Source organism: Asterias amurensis, chromosome 12, assembly GCF_032118995.1.
Source record: "Asterias amurensis chromosome 12, ASM3211899v1".
NCBI lineage: Eukaryota > Metazoa > Echinodermata > Asteroidea > Forcipulatida > Asteriidae > Asterias > Asterias amurensis.
This window is the reverse complement of record NC_092659.1, coordinates 12,780,778-12,799,664: the sequence shown is the minus strand read 5'-3', so window position 1 is coordinate 12,799,664 and position 18,887 is coordinate 12,780,778. Positions and strand designations below refer to the sequence as shown.

Below are 18,887 nucleotides of genomic sequence, written 5' to 3'. Positions count from 1 at the left end.
TGTGAAGAATAAGGATGATAGTTAACTTGCAGGTTTAACAGCACTTGTCAAGTTTCAAGTTAAATTTCTATTTATTTGAAACCAAACACAACATACTATTAAAGGTTCCAAAAGCAAGCAGCCAAAGGAAAAATAGATCCTGATCGCCTACCACCAGCACCAAACGCTACAGCACAACACTCCCTTCGTGTTCACCTCCATGTAAGGGTATGGCAGTATCTCAAAACCTCCATACTTGGGTCCCTTGAAAGAGGCTGCATGTGGAGTGTGCTGTGGACATTGCTCCAATGGAGCCAATATTACAGACACTGAAAAATGAGCAATGTAGAGGAACTTTGCTATTCAAGCCGTGTTGGCCCTTTAATGTGTTTAGGGTCTTAATGAGCTTTCTGTCACGTTTGGCTTGTCAGTACCAGTAGTATCCACTTAAAATGTCTTGAACCAAGTTAATTTGGAGCCTCAAACAGTTTGGTACACTTTGATCAACACAAAGTAATGTAAAATAATAGTTTTTAGGTTTTTACATTAGAATGTATGTATGACCTTGTTGATCCTGTGTTAGCAAACGCCTTATCTTAAATCAAGTGTAACTTTTCACAGGATGATAAAATGACAAAATGAACATCACATACTTAGTTTAAAATTAAATTTCCTTTCATTTGATACCAAACACAACATACTTTGGGTAAATTTGGGGTAATTAACCCCCGGGTTTTAATTACCCCCCCGGGGAAACGAGTTCCCCAACCCCAATTGGTCCTTACTTTTTTTGGGTGGTAACTGACACCCATACCTACCATTATCAGTTGAAATCAGCTTCTTCCAATTTTTTCCCAGATTTGCTGCAATTATTGCTAATTTTGGGTTACTATTGGTAAAAAGACGCTTCGTGGCTACGCCCGGTCGCGTATTTTATTTCCTAGCACGAACGTGGGCAATTTACATAAATGGGCGTAGTTAACTATACATTTTCCCATGCACATGCGCACTTCGACGTAATAATAGTTGTGGAAATGCACTCACGCATACCATGTACATACAAGCATACACGTACACATGTTACATGTACAATGTACATGTATAATTATTTAGTACCATGTACCATGTACAACTGCGTATTTTTTAGTACAACTTACTCTACCTTTTGTCCATAAAATGCGTCGCGCTTGCTGCCATTGCCAAGTCTTGATTGCCCGATAAAATATGTTTGGATAGGGTTGGGAGGGGGAGGGAGGGCAATTAAAAAAATAGACTGACGGTCATAATGAACGGACGTGGTCCTAAATGTTTTTTTGATGAAATTGGTACACTGCATTACATACAGCACTTATGCATCTGGAAGCACACAAAATTATACAACAAAAATAATGGTGGTTTTTTCACGGGTTTGTTATTTTGTGCATGTTGGGATACATCAAGTGAAAATACTGGTCCGCGACAATAATTACCAAATGTGCCCAGTTTGAAAATAATTGATTTTTTGTAGACCATGGTATATCTCCATGGTTAGACCATGGAGGAATAAATAGGAGGTATACTGGTTCATCACAACCTGTACACCATTGTGTGAAGCGATAGTAGAACAAAAGCAGGTTGTGCGGTCACCATTTATTTCTCCTCCATGCCACAACTATTTTCATTCCACATACAGTGGCCCAAGGTCCCTTGCGGTCATCACTGAAGTTCGTGCATGCGCGGGAGTATTTTTCGGGCAAAAACACGCCCATTTTATGTTAATTGCCTACGTTCGTCCTAGGAAAAAAATACGCTCGCCAGTCGCGGTGATAGTCTTTTTTCGTGCGTTACATTTTTGGGGTTGTGCGTGCCATCCGGTGTGCTGCGTGCGCCTTGACTAAAGGCTACTGAAATACAGGAGGGAAGAGTAAAAATGAAGGAAGCCTCAATTACGTTCGGAAGGAAATATTGGCATGATATTTACTTGGCCTTTTACCTCGTTCAAACCAGATTTCTTTTCGTTGTAACTTTCAACATCATTGGCAGTTAGCTGGACCTTTTTTATTTTTATTTTTTACATATCAAATAATAAATCACAATGGAAACTGACTGTTATTTTTTACATGACATCGATTTAGCTGGCCCCCTTTTTTTAGCATGGTTGCGAAAATTTACAATTTGCACTTTGTGTGTAAAGAATATACTGTTTGGACGGACCCTGGTAAACCTTTTCAAGCATTTCCCTCCAAAAACTTCGTAGTCGTGTTGATCCGGATTCCTTCTCCTAAGGTGTCTGACTCATGGTTAAAGGCTGACCCGGACACTAGCCCAACATTGTGCTATTTCACCTGATTATACCCAACCTTTGTATAATATGGGTGTTTGGTTTGGGCTCAACGAGTGTACCTGTTTGGAGCTCGATAAGCTTTGCGTCTTAAGCCCTTTTCACACTATAGGTATTTCCTGGGAAACTCCCAGGAACTTTTAGTCGATCTGTTCATACACTACAAAAAAAATCCGGGGAAATAGCCTATTCCCGGGAAATAATTAACCCTGCTCAAGGGTAGGGTTAAAGGAGTTAACCCCGGGGAAAAACTTTTTCCGGGAAAAGCAGCAAGCGGGTTAGACCATGGAGGAAGGAAGAGAAGGAGTTCGAACGACCCGCAAAACCGCAGAGTAACAAAATAATACCCTGACAACTTCTTACGATGGGTATAAGTGACCGATCGAGTGATAATGAAATTTTGAAACTACTTTGGAGTCCAAAAACAGCTAGATGGGCTTACATGAAACGGGGAAGTTTTCTCAAAACCTTGGAAAAAAGAGTAGGTCGGTAGGATACTAGTTTTTTTAAGGCCTAAATATTTTCAATTGCATTAGTGTTCTCCTGCAAAAAAAAAATCGTTCTAGAAGAAGCATGCATTTAAAGACAGTGGACACTATTATTAATTGTCAAAGACCAGTCTTCTCACTTGGTGTATCTCAACATAAGCATAAAATAACAAACCTGTAAAAATTAGAGCTCAATTGGTCGTCGAAGTTGCGAGATAATAACGAAAGAAAAAACACCCTTGCCACACGAAGTTGTGCGCTTCCAGATGCTTGATTATGAGACATAAAATTCTAAACCTGAGGTTTTAAAATCAAATTCATGGAAAATTACTTTTTTTGCGAAAACTACGTCACTTAAGAGGAAGCTGTTTCTCGCAATATTTTATACGCGCAACCTCTCCCCATTACTCGTTACCAAGAAAGGTTTTATGATAATAATTATTTTGAGCAATTACCATTAGTGTCCACTGCCTTTAAAAGTCTTTAAGCCATTAAAACATTGCTATAGTCAATAGGGTGTAAGCCTATTCAATATTCTTTCTTTGCACAATGGGAAAACAGCATTGTTAATGTTGGAAGGGAAGAATGCTTCTTTTTCTTTCTGCTGCTGCTTGTCAGATTGTATAAAATCGGCACCTTGGCCCTCACATCATGGACATTATTATGCAATCCTTCCAAAATGCCATTCAGAAAATTTCTAGGCCTTACCCCGGGGTTGAATTCCGTAACCCTGCCCCTGAGCAGGGTTAGTATTTCCTGGGAAAACGTTATTTCCCGGGAAATTCCCGGGGGTATTTTTATAGTGTGTACAGATCGACCAAAAGTTCCCGGGGAATTCCCGGGAAATAACTACAGCATGAATAGGCAAACATTGAGATGAATGCAGACATAAAACCTCTGGGTAAAACACGGACACAAAAGTCAATTCAAGTACAGTTTTCAAGAGAAGAAAAAAAAACTGTCGCAAAGTAAAGAGCTCCCTTTTGCATTTTCAAGTGTGAAACTACCGTGCACATTCCTGGGAAATAGTACTCCCGGGAGTTACCAAATTGGGATAGTGAGAACGGTTGCTGGGGTGGCGGTGGGGTTAAAAACTCCCGGGATTTTCCCCGGGAGTTTATTTCCCGGGAAATGACTCTGTAGTGTGGAAAGGGCTCATGTGAGCTCTCCATATCATAAACGTATTTTCTTCCTCCATGCTTATATCTACCTGGCTAAACTACTGTAATTTCCCAGTCTTGTTTGTGATTGCAACATCCATCCATACACGCCCCTTCCCCCGCTCTTCTAATAACATGATTTGTTTATTGTCTGAACAATTCTAAAGCCTTCCTTTTTTTTTGTGCAAACAAGCTTGCCAACAAAGACCGACGCGAAATACCAGTTAAATATCGAACGCGACATACGTATGTAAATGCTTCAAATTCAGTAAAAATTGGGTAGTTACATGGTCTAATTTTGGCACAGTTTGACCTTATGTGACGGGTATTTGTTTGCAAGAAGACAAATACACCTTATTCAAAGGCGTGGGGAATGTCTGGATGGATGTTGCAATCACAAACCACAGACTGGGAAATTCCCCTAGTGGTTGACGTCATCTCATCTCTTCAAATCTGTGCCAATAGGAAGTTTAGCAGAGCGTATTTCTCATAAGACTGTGACGTTCAACCCACATATTATACAATACTATATTCTGGCCGGCCTAAAAATTTATTGACGTGTTGTGAATGTATGGCTGGTAGTTGATAGCATGGTGGAATGAAATGGTGAAAAAGTTGATATTAAAATGAAGACTATTAATTGTTTAATGTAAGCAATATGACAATAATTATTTATTATTATTATAGGTTTTCTCGGTCAATTTCGGAAAATGAGCAGAATGAATTTACAGATAAGCTGTAAAGTTAAAGGCAACTGTTTCGTACCTTCCCTTTTAAATCAAGCGAACCTTATGTGTTTGTTTTTATGTTTTCAGTAGACTCTACCTGGGTTTATTTTTTTTCGGGAGAGATTTAATGGTAAACTGAGCAAGACCCGATTTGAATGTGTTTGAATGTTTTTTTTATTGTTATTTTTTTAATGTTTTTTGGGGGTAAATTTTCGCCAACCATCAATCTGTTGGCGTGCCAGACATCTTGGCATATTATGTTCAAGAGTGGCAAAATAATAAACAACATTTACAGTTTATCTGTTTATTTGTATTTCTTTTGTCGTATACTTATTTGAATCCTCGTTTAGCGAAATTGATTGCCTCTTTACGAAATTGAAAATTATTAAATCAGCAAAATCTCTAGTCCAACCAGCTTTGCTAAATTGAATGCTGATTGTGTGTCATAAAAAAAGAATGAGTGTGCTAGGAATTTGAATGCCTCAAAACGAAGTTGAATGACCGAATTCTGAATTTGAAACGCAGTAAAAACCGTAGAGGCAAAGTAGCTATAATTCGATCCCTGAAAATTAAATTGGCTGCTCATTTTCCGAAATTTACCGAGAAAACCTATATTTCTCCTGTTTTTTGTCTTCTTAGTTTATGTAATTTCTTCCCGAACCATCAATCTGTTGACGTACCAAGCATCTTGACAGTATGTTCAAGTGCCATTAAGTGAACCGTATTCATGCCTTTTACACAAGAAAACAAAAGTTTAACCTAGCGTTTTTAGTTTGCACATCACATTTCAAAAATGACTGCCCAAACATGAATTTGAATGACTAAAACACGCCTCAAAAACTCCTGTGATTTTGAATGCCGCTATGTGTTGATCTGTTAAATACAATGATTATTTTGTTGAATCGAATGACGCAACAGTATGTTTGACTGGTCATAACACGAAATCGACTAACCCTTTTCAGTAGCATTCGATTATGCGCGAAATAGAATAGCCTAGAGGTTAAATAGGCTGCTCATTTGCTGAAATACGGGGGGAAGAGTAAAAATGAAGGAAGCCTCAATTACGTTCGGAAGGAAATATTGGCACGATATTTACTTAACCTTGTATACGTCGTTTCAAACTAGACTTTTTCTCCTTGTTGTAATTTTCAGCCTCATTCGCCATGTTATGGCCCTCTTTTCTTTCTTTTTTTTTTTTTTTTTTTTACATGACATCAATTTAGCTGGGCCCCTTTTTTAGCATGGTTGCGAACATTTACAATTGCACTTTGTGTGTATAAAGACAATACTGTTTGGACGGTCCCTGGTAAACCTTTTCAAGCATTTCCCTCCAAAAACTTCGTAGTCGTGTTGATCCGGATTCCTTCTCCTAAGGTGTCTGACTCATGGTTAAAGGCTGACCCGGACACTAGCCCAACACTGTGCTATTTCACCTGATTATACCCAACCTTTGTATAATATGGGTGTTTGGTTTGGGCTCAACGAGCGTACCTGTTTGGAGCTCGATAAGCTTTGCGTCTTATTAGCTCCCCATATAATAAACGTTTACTTATATCTACCTGGCTAAACTGTATTATTTGAAACATGCACATTTTATTGTCTGTGCCACTATTACATGTCTTACTGTGGAAACAGTTTTAAAACCTTGAAAACAACAACTTATCAACAATATGATACTGAACTTAGATTATGTGTCAACTTGACAAATTTTTGTGTCAATTTGGACAATTTATGTGTCAATTTGGACAAGATGTTGGAATGAAATGGTGATAAAGCTGATATAAAAAGATGATGAAGATGATTTGTTTTAATCAAGGGAGTGACAATGTACTTATAAATAATTCAACATAACTAACAAAACGAAAAAAGGTAAGGCTAAAATCATCTCAGACGGCGGGTTTAAACCACTAGTTTAAAACATCTTCACCACACATTGATTCCCTTATTATTGTGTTGTGAATGTATGGCTGGTGGTTGTAAGATGGTGGAATGAAATGGTGATCAAGTTGATATTAAAATGTTTGTTTGTGTAATGAAAGCAGTATGGCAATAATTATATAGTGAAATGATCAATGAAGTTATAAATTGTCTACAGCTTCTTGATGGAAAACTTACCATCCATTAAAGTTGTGCTCCTCGTTCAAAAGGACTAAAGAAGAAAGACAACAAATTGTTGAGTGAGTAATTGTTAATAGCTATTAATACAAGATTTAACTTGTAATCTTTAGTTTGGAAAACTTATAAAGCTCAGTATTGTCGCAAGAAATAAGGTTTAAAAACTAAAAAATTATATACAAAGACTAGTTGAAATAAGGAACGCTCATCACTGGTCCTGTCAGTCTTAGACAATAGTAAGAACAAGTAAGAATATTCGAGAGCAACATCATTTATTAATAAAAAGATATAAAGCATGTGTCGTTTTAAACGGCCATTCTGGATATACTTTCTTTTGAAAATCTCATCAGCAACATAACAACAACACACTAATACAAGTAGACTTGTCGAAACCTTCTGCACAAAACGTATGTCCAAAGTAACGCAAAACGTACTCCAATGCCACCAACCACTTTAATATACAAATCCTTATCTTCTTTAAGCGTTGATTTTGTCAACTGTTCTGTTTCCCAATTTATGTTCCTTGATATGTAATTCTCCCCTCTCTTCTCACTATCGGCTGGTAGGGATGTTTCCATTAAAGGCATCGGGCACTATTGGTAATTACTCAAAATAATTATTAGCATAAAAACTTTACTTGGTAAAAAGCAATCGAGAGATGATGTGAAAAACGGCCTCCCTCAAGAAACACAGTTATTGAGGAAGAAATCATTTGTCACTAAAATATTTGAATTGAATTCGAGACCTCAAATGAGGTCTCGAATTCAAGCATCTGAAAGCACACAACTTGTGTGACAAGGGTGTTTTTTCTGCCATTATTCTCTCGCAACTTCGACGACCAATCGAGTTCAAATTTTCACAGGTTTGTTATTTTGTGCATATGTTGAGATACACAAGTGAGAAGACTGGTCTTTGACAATTACCAATAGTGTCCAATGTCTTTAAGCAAATTGATTATTAAAATACGGTTTGTTCAAAAAATGAATGTCACAGATCTTTGACAGTTACCAAAGGTGTTCAGGGCTTTAAGTTAACTTGCTTATTAACTTGACTTTTTTTAATGTAAAGTACTGTCGTCTGGGAGGTTTTCTGTGCCGTTTTAAACATGATTTTTCAGGGACAAGGACTTTACCTTGGTATCCACCATTTTCGGAATCAGCACCCCGAATTAGCTAGTTAGGTACGTTACCAACTTTTACTCAAAAATGCCGCTCGAAGTTTGTTTTTTTATTTTTTTTTTCTTATTTTTTTTATTATAGGTTTTCTCGGTCAATTTCGAAAAATGAGCAGCCAATTTAACCACCAGCTTATTCTATTTCGCACGAAATCGAATGCTACTAAAAAAAGGTTATTCGATTTCATTTTAAGACTAGTCAAATCTACTTTTACGTCATTCGATTTAACAAAATAATCATGCAATTTAACAATTCATCGAAGCTGCATTCAGATTTGCAGGAGTGTTTTTGAGGCATGTGTTTAGTCATTCAATTTCATTTTGAGGCAGTCAATTCTGATACTTGTGCAGTCTTAAAAACGCTTGGTTAACTTGTTGTTTCCTTATACGAATGTTAAATGCATGCGGTTAATTTGTTTGCACTCTTGAACATAATATGCAAAGATGTCTGGCCCGCCAACAGATGGTTGGTGAATATTTATAAAAACAAACAACTGGAAAAACATTTTTTCTTTTTTTACCAAAAAAAAAACAATTCAAACACATTCAAATGTCAGGTCTTGGTCATTTAACCATTGAAGGTCACCCGAAAAAAATAAAGAAGAAAACAACCCTTATGGGGCCCAAGGTAAAGTCTACTGGAAACATAAAATAAAGAAAATAAGGTTCGCTTGATTTAAAAGTGAAGGTACGAAACGGTTTGCCTTATACAGTTTTTTTGTTTATTCGTGTTTCTTTAGTCGTACTTATTTGAATTATCGGTGAGCGAAATTGATTGCCTCTTTACGAAATTGAAAATGATTAAATCAGCAAAATCTCTAGTCGAACCAGCTTTGCTAAATTGAATGATGATTGTTTGTCATGAAAAAGAATGAGTGTGCTAGGAACTTGAATGCCTCAAAACGAAACTGAATGACCGAATTCTGAATTTGAAACGCAGTAAAAACCGGAGAGGCAAAATAGCTTTAATTTGAACGCATGCAAATTAAATTGGCTGCTCATTTGCCGAATTTGACCGAGAAAACCTATATAATTTATATAATAATGGTCTAGACTATAGCCGTATGCCCTGCAGCTGCCTCCCCGGAAACGGCCTAATTATGTTCAATTTTACAATGGAAATAATTACGGGGCTCAAGTTCTAATGGGGTACATTTTGTTAGCGTCTATTACATCTTGTGCAAGAAATAAACCCCTCAAAATGCATGTGACCCATTTTCCTTCAGAGAGACTTGAGCTAAAAGTGCAAGCTTTGAGACAGACTGCAAAAAAAAGAAAAAGAAAAAAAACAGACATATCCATGTTCAGCTCTCTGCCTTTAACAATGACACTGTGCCCTTGAAGAGCGTTCGATGACTGTAACCATTCATCGTGATTAATATTTGCCAACAATTGAAAACATTCCTTTTGTAACAATTAGGTCGTAAACTAAAGTGGGTCTCTTGCAGAATATATATATATATATACCTAAAAAAGAAACAGGGGGAGGATATCATTGTGCATTAAGACCCCTGGGATGAAATGCAAACAAACGATTAGACACGCTCGTGATCGTGGGAACTTTTTTGAAATAATAATTCAGGACCTAGCTGTTTATGTAGGAAGTATTACGTTCAATAAACACTGTTCACCCAAAATAATAATAATGCACTGGCGAACAGTTGTTGTATAGTAGATATTAATCTTTTTAGTGCACTGACATTCCGGGAACTTTAATTTTAAAGTTCATAATCAATATGAAAATAATGATTATGAGTTATATATTATGAGTGCAGTTAAAAACCAAGACTTTTGTAAGTGTTAAAAATCCGAAATTTTAATTGGTGCAGCATCTTCAAATTGCTTATTTTCTGTGTTACCAAAAACAATGCGGGTTAGGGGCACATTAACACAACAGACACATGAAAATGAAGAAAGAAAAACGTTACAATTACCACAAACGATACTACGAAGGTAAATATTTGTGTATGGTGTTTAATGGCCATGGTTGTTGATACATGGGGCACATCACACGATACTTCTTGGTGAATATTCTCACTCGTAGGGTCTAGACAATGGACCTTGTAGAGTCAAATGTCACCGAGAGCACAGCCCTTTGTGATGAGTAGCGGCATAAACATGAGCTATGAACTGATTTTTTATTTGTGTTTGGATATGTATACATGTACCGTGTGTCTCAAAGAAAAACTATAGACATTTTAAAATGGCTGCCGATTAAAAAGTATATGATTGTTGGGGAAAGGGTTTAGGTGTATGGATAGCTTTTGATTTCAACTTTCATAATGCACCAAAAAGTCCGAACATCATTTCATGATTGGTTAAGCATTGCTCATCACTTTTGTGAAGGGTATGATTAGGCTGTGCAGGGATTGGCCTTTCCTTTGGGAGAGGTAAGTCCTCTGAAGCTTACACAATTCAATCCAAGATGTCGGCTACTTCAGGTCAATAGGTAAATAAGTAGCCAACATCTGTGACATTCATTTGTTGAACAAACCGTATTTTAATAATCAATTTGCTTAAAGACATTGGACACTATTGGTAATTGTCAAAGACCAGTCTTTTCACTTGGTGTAACTCAACATATGTATAACATAACAAACATGTGAAAATTTGAGCTCAATTGGTCGTCGAAGTTGCGAGATAACAATGAAGGAAAAACACCATTGTCACACGAAGTTATGAGCTTTCAGATGCTGGACTTCGAGACCTCAAAAAATTATTTTAGGTTTCGAAATCAAATTCGTGGGAAAATTAATTCTTTCTCGAAAACTACGTTACCTCAGAGGGAGTTGTTTCTCACAAAGTTGTATAATATCAACAGCTCTCCATTACTTGTTACAAAGGAAGGTTTTATGCTAAAACATATTTTACCAATAGTGTCCACTGCACTGTAAACAAATTGGTTAAAAAAAATGCCCAACTTTTTACCCAATTAAGGGCGAATAGTGAACTCCTCCAACTTTTGGGCAAAATATTACCCATCAAAGTTAGGCACTCTGATTGCCAAATAATTGGGTAATATTGCTCATCAATATTTGGGTCTATTTTGGTAACCAACAGTTGGGTAATTTTTTGTTTACCCATTTTCTGGGTATTTAATACATTATCAATAACCCACTAATTGGGCGATGATTTTATTAATGATTTAACCCTTTTCGGTGTTATCCAACAAATGGTGAATGTATATTAACCCTTTGATTTACAGTTTCTTCTGTGATACGTCATACAAGCAGGCGTAGAAAATATATTTTCCACGATGGCAAACGGTGGTGAGCTGTGACCTTCTAAGGCCTTGGCATCTCTCTCAAAATCGAGAGGGTGCTCAGTGGTTCGTAGATGCTTTGGAAGGTTAGTTTTCAACTAAACACAGTTTGTTTCCTGTTCAGTTGTTGTACACAGTCGTGACAGTTGCAGTGCAAGCACACGCATACATGCCACAACCGGCGTTGCACATAAAGGCATGATAAAACTGAAACTAAAAACTGAAACTAATTCAACAGTAGTGTCACTTTGTTGCTCCCTCTGCAACTGTCACGACTATGTACGACTGAATAGAAAACACAACTTCATAGTTTAGTTAAAAATTAACCTTCAAATTTGATCTATATCTACTGGAAAACCCCGCTCGTCACAGCCACTCCTCCACTCGCCATGTTGAAAAATATCGTTATGTTTTTTCATACCTTGACCAACTTTTGGGCAACTGTTGATCGTAGCGCGCATGATCGGATGATTTTGACCAACTAATGTGCATCATTTTAACCAACAATCTAAATTAACTAAAATTACGAATTATTTGCCCAACACTTGCCCAAATTTTGTTCCGCTTTTTAAACAAAAAATCCGCAAACAAAATGTTTGTCCAACACCAATTGGTTTTGTTGGGCAATTATCGACCAATAATTGTTGAAGTTACTTTGCCCAACAAATGATTTGACCAACGTTTTTGCAGTGTGCCTTTAACCCCCAACTGGTTATTAAGAAAAAAACAATGAAATTTTCAACTAACTTAATGTGGGGTGAAGGTTTTTATTCAAAGTCATAGATGTGAAGAAAAAACATGGAAGTTGCACAAGGATAACATCACCCCATCCTAGACTCCCATGAGCACACCACCGAGTCTACCACGGAAAGTTGTATTGCCACATGAAAACAATTTCTGTTCATTCGTGCATAGCAAATGGTTAATAAACCATAAACGTCACCCAGCAAACCCAAACTGATCGCAATATTGATATCACCCTCAACTTTGTACGCTCACAATTTGGAAGGCTAATTTTTGCGCAGCCTAGTTTTCAAACCCTTCACAAAAGTGAACAGTGCTCATCCAGGCATTAATTATATTCAGATTTTGTTGTGTCATTTGAAAGTTAAGACATAAGCTATCCATAAACATTTTCCCCCAGAATCGGTTATTCTATTATTCGGCAGCCATTTCAAAAGTGTATAGTTTTTGTTTAAACGCCCGGTATAGACGATGTGACCTCTGACGTCACTCGAAAAACCATAACATGATTCGCGCGCATACCGCCGGGCAAAATCGGGCTAGAAAGTGTATGCAATCTTACCTTGACTACGCGTCTTTTTGCCCGACGAAACATGACGTATACAGTGTTTTGTCAACAGAGGGTGGTTTGAATGTCAACATAGGTCACATCGTCTATATACACAAAGTCAATGACGTTTTGGAATGTACAACAATGCGTCTGTAACCATAACGTGACACTTTCATGACCAGTTTGAGATTAGTCGTCTAAATGGCTGAAGAAACTATAGAGCCATACCTTGCCAGTTTCAAGGTTCATGGTAATCGTTCATTATAACAATCGAAGCACCAAAGAGCACACATCGTGTCTACAATGTGATGCCCTAGAGAGATGACGCCGGCAGTGTTTTTGCTTACCTTGGTTGTTACTGCTAGTGATGGCCGCTGAATGGACCCGTAGGTAGATTTGTTGAAATCCTACTTCATTTTCAGTTCTTGTTACCAACGAAAAACCAATCTTCAAGAAGAATACACAAACGAATACAGCGTTAACTATTCGATGAACATTTTAAGACGTAGAAGCATATTATACATGATTAACAAAATCAGTTCGTTCATTCTAACATTAGTTTGTTCAATATTTTGAGACATTGCATGGTGAGGTATCGATGAATATTTGGTTTTCGGCGTGTGCTTCCTTGCTATATAAATTAATTTCTGTTGAGAACCTGTCTTGCTGTATACAATATACTAGCGCCGCGGAAATCACAGGTATAGTTTACTACTTGTTTGTGGTCATGCGTCTGCCTACCAAATAAGCCCAAGCTAAAGTGGCTTGGCTGGAGCAGCCGATCTGCATGCCTTTTATGTATGCATTTCCAGCTGCACCTACTTCTCGTCTGCAACGTGTACACAATAATGCCGCTCGCGAGTCGTTGTCCGAGCCAGAAAATACGACCACATTTCGCCAGTCCTAAGACGCCTATGCTCCCCATTGCAAAGAGGATCACCTTCAAAATCTGCCTCCTTGTGTTCAAAGTTCTGTTAATCGATTTTCTGGAGAAGTGCGCATTATCAACTAGTGGTTTAAACCCGCCGAGGCCTGGTTCTTGATAATTTTACCGAGACGAAGTCGAGGTAAATTATCAAGAACCAGGTCTCGACGAGTTTAAACCACTAGTTGAAAACCGATTCAACACATTTGAATCCCATTCATAAATACCTTGTCGGTCAAAAAACATGAAACTTGTTGGTCAAAAAGTAAACTAATTGCAAAAATTATAATTGTTCAATGATTCATTTCAACACAACACCCCGCTATGAAATGGTAAGGCCCTCGGGTAAACAACTTCTTATATGGAGATTGCTGTGCGTGTCGCGCGTATCGCGTGATGTGTTATTTTAATTCTATATCTATGGATGTGGCACAACTATTCCAGCCGTTGCTCTCGACCAATAGAAATGAAGAAACTGACATATAAGCACAGGTGCAAGCTCGCGTGCCACGCCCGTGTTTCAACACTTTTTACTGTTGTTATATCATCCGTTCAAACACCCCACGTGATGCCCCCTCGACCAATCAGAATGGATAAACTGTCTTAGGTATTTATGAATACTAGTTATTATTGTCGTAATTAAACCAGTAGCTCACTAAAACGGTGAATTTCCCCAAGTTTAATTAAGTGAGGCTCACTCTAAAAGGAACGTATTTGTTTTTTGAATCGTTCAATTGTTCTATTTTATACAAAATGTCAATAACATTATACAAAAACTAACCTGTCAAAGTTTCTTATCAGAATATGGTAGCGTTTTTGAGATACCGCCGAAAATGCGGAGCGGTCACTTTATTTCCACGGGCAGCAGGACGAATAATTCTTTACTAAATTCACAATCTGAACAACATTTTTGACGGCAACGTTTCTCAAATTCAGTTTTTGGGGATGAAAACTAGTACTACTTTTCCATAATACGCTACTTTGAAGTGAAGTTATTATCAAAAATTATTTATGCATAAAATAACAAACCTGTGAAAATTTGAGCTCAATATTGGCAGCCGGTGTTGCGAGATAACTATGAAAGAAAAAACACCCTTGTCACACGAAGTTTTGTGCTTTCAGATGCTTGATTTCGAGACCTCAAATTCTAAATCTGAGGTCTCGAAATAAAATGCGTGGAAAATAACTTCTTTCTCGAAAACTACGGCACACTTCAGAGGGAGCCGTTTCTCACAATGTTTTATACTATCAACCTCTCCCCATTACTCGTTACCAATTGAGGTTTTATGCTGTTAATTATTTTGAGTAATTACCATTTATGTCCACTGCCTTTAATTAACAGTTTTCATGTTCTGTCAGAAATTGTAGTTTCTTAAACAAGAAAAGGGTTGTCTCGCCGTAGTATTTTTACTTTATTACCTTAGATTCGGCAATGAGTGTTTCAACGTTCTTCAGTTCTGTTGATGAGTGGAAATTGTAGATGTATTCTGTATCCGCCTTGAACCGGATGAAACTGGCTAGCACAGGTTCCATGCTGAATGTTCCAACGCCAAAGATGAAGACCAGCCATATCTTCACCAAGGTGCAGTTGGACAGCTTGCCGTATGACGGTGACGTCATACTGTTGGCTGCTTGGCCAGCACTTGGTATGATGTAAATGGTGTCTGGTTGAATAAATCTATGTTACAATCTGCAAAAGTGAGAAACAACACAAGGACGTGACACATGAAAACAAAATGGCCATTCAGGAGAATGATATTTTGCCGGTGTATAATGATTAACTTTCCTTTTCCCAAAGTATAAGTTTTCGGAGGAGCGCCATTCACTTTAAATCATTTGGGTAGAAGCCTACAGCAGCTTTCCATAATGTAAATCATTTTGAAAAAACATGTGATTATGTAAAAAGACGTCAGTTTGTAGGCAATAATCATGCTTCCAAATTAAAATCTGGAAAGCGTTAACGCGGTATCGCTTCCCATAATATTGTGTATTCCTACGTTTCTCAGATTGTGTATTCTTGCTAGGGACTATTCTCCCTGCATGGACAAAATTCCGGTAGTATCTAAAAAATAAACAGTACCACTTTTTGAAACGAAACTTTCACATCAACCCATTTTGACCGCGGAGCACAGTCAAGATCGAAAGTATTTGATTTTTTCCTGAGGGGGAAAAACATAAGATAGTCTGGAAAACCCTCGTGGCACAGCAGAGAACCAACGCAAAACTCAACTCACATATGGCCCCGACCGGGAATCGAGCCGGGGTCACCTTGGTAAGAGGCAAGCGCTTTACGCACTAGCCAACCATGCCACCCAATTATGAACTGGTTTAAAAAGCGAAACCTATACTTTGCTTTTAAACAAGAGAAACCTACACGGCATATATAGTACCACAATGTGTTGTACTTTACTCTTTGACATGGCCCCTAGTCAATTATTTGTAATCTTTTTGTGTTTTGACCCAACCCTTCGATAGTTGTCTTTCTCTACAGTTTAACAGGGAATTTTATTTAAAAGAAACAAGCGGAAATTTACGACGAGCTAGAAGCTAAAATCTGTTGCAAATCTCTCAGGCGTCAGTTAAAGTAAAATTACATAATCGGTATGAAAACAAATTACATGGTCTAAAAGATGATGATAGTAGAAAACATCATTTGAAATAGTTTTCTCCGAAATGTCAAATTTCATGAGAAATAAATAAATCTAATTTTGCGTTTGAAGTTTATCGCTCAGTGAGCGTTTTATTTTATTTTATTTTTTTAAATCGATACAAAAAGTGTTAAGAGTCAGTTCAGGTAAATAATTGACATAGTTGCTCCCGGTCAATTTTTATTTTTTTTATACTTTGTTGGTGGGAGGGCCTTGGGGTGCAAGTAAATAAAATTGCATTTTCAATTCTATATATAGCCCGTTGCCGTGGTTACGGCCCATTTTTATATATATATTTTTGCAATTTTAGCCCGATTCTGGGGTCTGAGAAACTGGTTTTTAGCTCATATTTACAACTCCACCCCACCAAAATGCAAAGTTATTTCAAAAAACCTTTTATAACACTACAAAGTATCATCATTGGCCTTCCTTGAGAAACAAAATTATTGCTTTAAATATCACCCTTATGTTTTTGCATCATGCATAACAGTATGTTTTTAGAACTTGCAAAATAGTCGAAATTGTTACCCTATTTTTGGACCCAAAAATATCAACTTGCCAGGGGTCTCAGAAAACTTCCTTTCGGTTGTGATTAGAACCAGTAAAGGTCTTTTCATATCTATCTGGTTAGAAAAACTTGGGCAATTGTATCCTGTTGTGACCCTTAGTTTGAATTGATAAAACACCAAAACGAGCATGCTTGTTAAACAATCTGGCACTGTTTCCATGCTCTTTAAGTAACAAATACAAAGTTGTTATTTAAACATAAGCCATAATCATGCTTTGCCACTGAGAGTTCTTGTTTTGTCATGACTACTATACCTAGTTGTACAGGTATGATTTACATTGCAAGAAGAGAAGTAGTGCGATGAGCATTCTGTACACGTTGTCTATACATGGCCTTATAACAGTCCCCTTGGTTCCCTGCATGCTACCAAACTTAACATTTTCATCCCCATCAGAACAAAGAGGCTCTAAAAGTGAGCAAATACTGTAACAAAAGTATCTAAATGGCCATTCACCTGCTTTGGCCTTCTGTAAGCAGTTCCCTACAGCAGTTCTTTACTGTTGCAAATAATAAAAGAGTTGGTTTATTTAACGTAAAAAAAAAATTCAGCAGGTAATGTTGACAATGTTTTTTGTTGATCGTTCTCAGAGACATATATAACAATTATGAATTAGTAAGATAGTGAATGGAAAAAATTATCAAACTAGCCTGAATAAACCTTTGTCACTGCAATTGCATCTTACTTATTTAAGTTGAGCAGGTGCAAGTATTTACAAATTCTTTCAATGTTGTTTCAAGGCTCCAGCCAAACTTATGTTGACCATGTTGTTGTTAACCAATTTTCACTTGCCAATGTTAAAAGTTGTAAAATAATTGATGCATTCTATACCAGCGATCATTTACCTCTGATCACAACTTTAGAATTGCAGGCTGAAAGCTCAAGTTCAATCACTAACGATCAGCAACACAATAATACTGGCATGCATTTTTATCCAAAATGTCACTGGGAGGATGCAGATTTTTGCTCACAATTCACTTGTGATATCAATAATGCTCTTGCTAACTTTGAGTGTTCTATGCTATCTTGCAGTTCAATGGAAGATGCCCATGGTGTTGTTGTCTACCATTCACGATTCTGCCAAAAGATGCAAAACCGAACCTTTAAAAAATCATCACACTAACTAGAAAGTTCATTGGTGGAATAACAACTGTTCTAGTGCCAAAAACAAACAACGATTCTGGTATAGGATTTAGACGCAGTGTGATGACAGGCCGCGGTCTGGTCACATTTTTTATTGTTGTAAGCTGGCCAAAAAGGATTATAGGCGCATTTGCAGACAGAGTGTTACTAATGTTTCTTGTAGAAAATACAACCATCTCAACAATTTGTTTCATCAAAAGAATCCTAAGAAATTCTGGAAAGCGTTTGGTGACTGTAAAAAGTCTAAAAGTGATCTTCATGCCTTCATTTTAATTGATAGTTTATCTGCATTTTTTTAATCCAAATTTGGGATCACTGATTCAAACCCAAGTACACCTGAAATCCAGCAAAAAACATTCTTTTGAACTGCAGAATACTGCCTTTGACACCAATCATTTCTCAGCAGAGTCTGTTCGAAAATTCATTCAAGCTCTTAACAAAAAGTCTGCCCCTGGGACAGACGGTGTCACAGCCGATTCTCTAAAACACACTTCAAACACTAAAATACTAGTTCAACCTGTGTTAAAACTCATGTTTGGAACACAGCTCTGACCCCTGTTCTTATATACGGATGCCAGTGTGTTAATTTCAATGCCACTTCTTTCCAAAATCTTGAAAAACATAGGTTAAGCTTTTTTAATCTGCCATGGGTCTCCATATGTACTGGTTTTAATGTATGTAAGATCAATGATATTTTATCGACATTTCAACTTAATCTTGTATGTCAGATTTTTAACAACACTTCTAAGGCTAGGTCTTTCTATGCACACCTTTTAAATTGCGAGGCCAGCGACGATTTTGCTTATTCTAAGATTACATTAATTGATAGAGTTAAAAACAGTTGTAGCTTGCACAAAGATTTTTCGCTGCTTAACTGCATTATTAATCCTTCTTGCAGGCAGAAATTTAGTATGAAAACTGCGTCAACCATGGTATTTTATTTCAGTTTCTTGAATGTGATGACCTTGACACTATCGGTCTGCTACTCAGATTGTTCTGACAATCCCTCTGTTAGGGGTCGTCCGAGAGTGTCAGGGTTATCCTGTTTCTTTTTTTTTTGCGTGTTTATGTCCCTTTTTTGTATT

General features: G+C 37.3%; 1 protein-coding gene across 1 annotated transcript in view; it reads right to left on the bottom strand.

Moving 5' to 3' along the window:
• The window catches only part of LOC139944885 (uncharacterized), a 175,711-nt gene that overhangs the window by 141,314 nt on the left and 15,510 nt on the right, over window positions 1-18,887 (bottom strand). The window contains exons 2-4 of the mRNA XM_071942035.1: window positions 14,865-15,135; window positions 12,868-12,967; window positions 6,791-6,824 (exon numbers count right to left, since the gene is read on the bottom strand). Of these exons, the coding sequence (XP_071798136.1) occupies window positions 6,791-6,824; window positions 12,868-12,967; window positions 14,865-15,065 (335 nt within the window). The 5' untranslated portion in view covers window positions 15,066-15,135. The remainder of the gene's footprint in view (window positions 1-6,790; window positions 6,825-12,867; window positions 12,968-14,864; window positions 15,136-18,887) is intronic.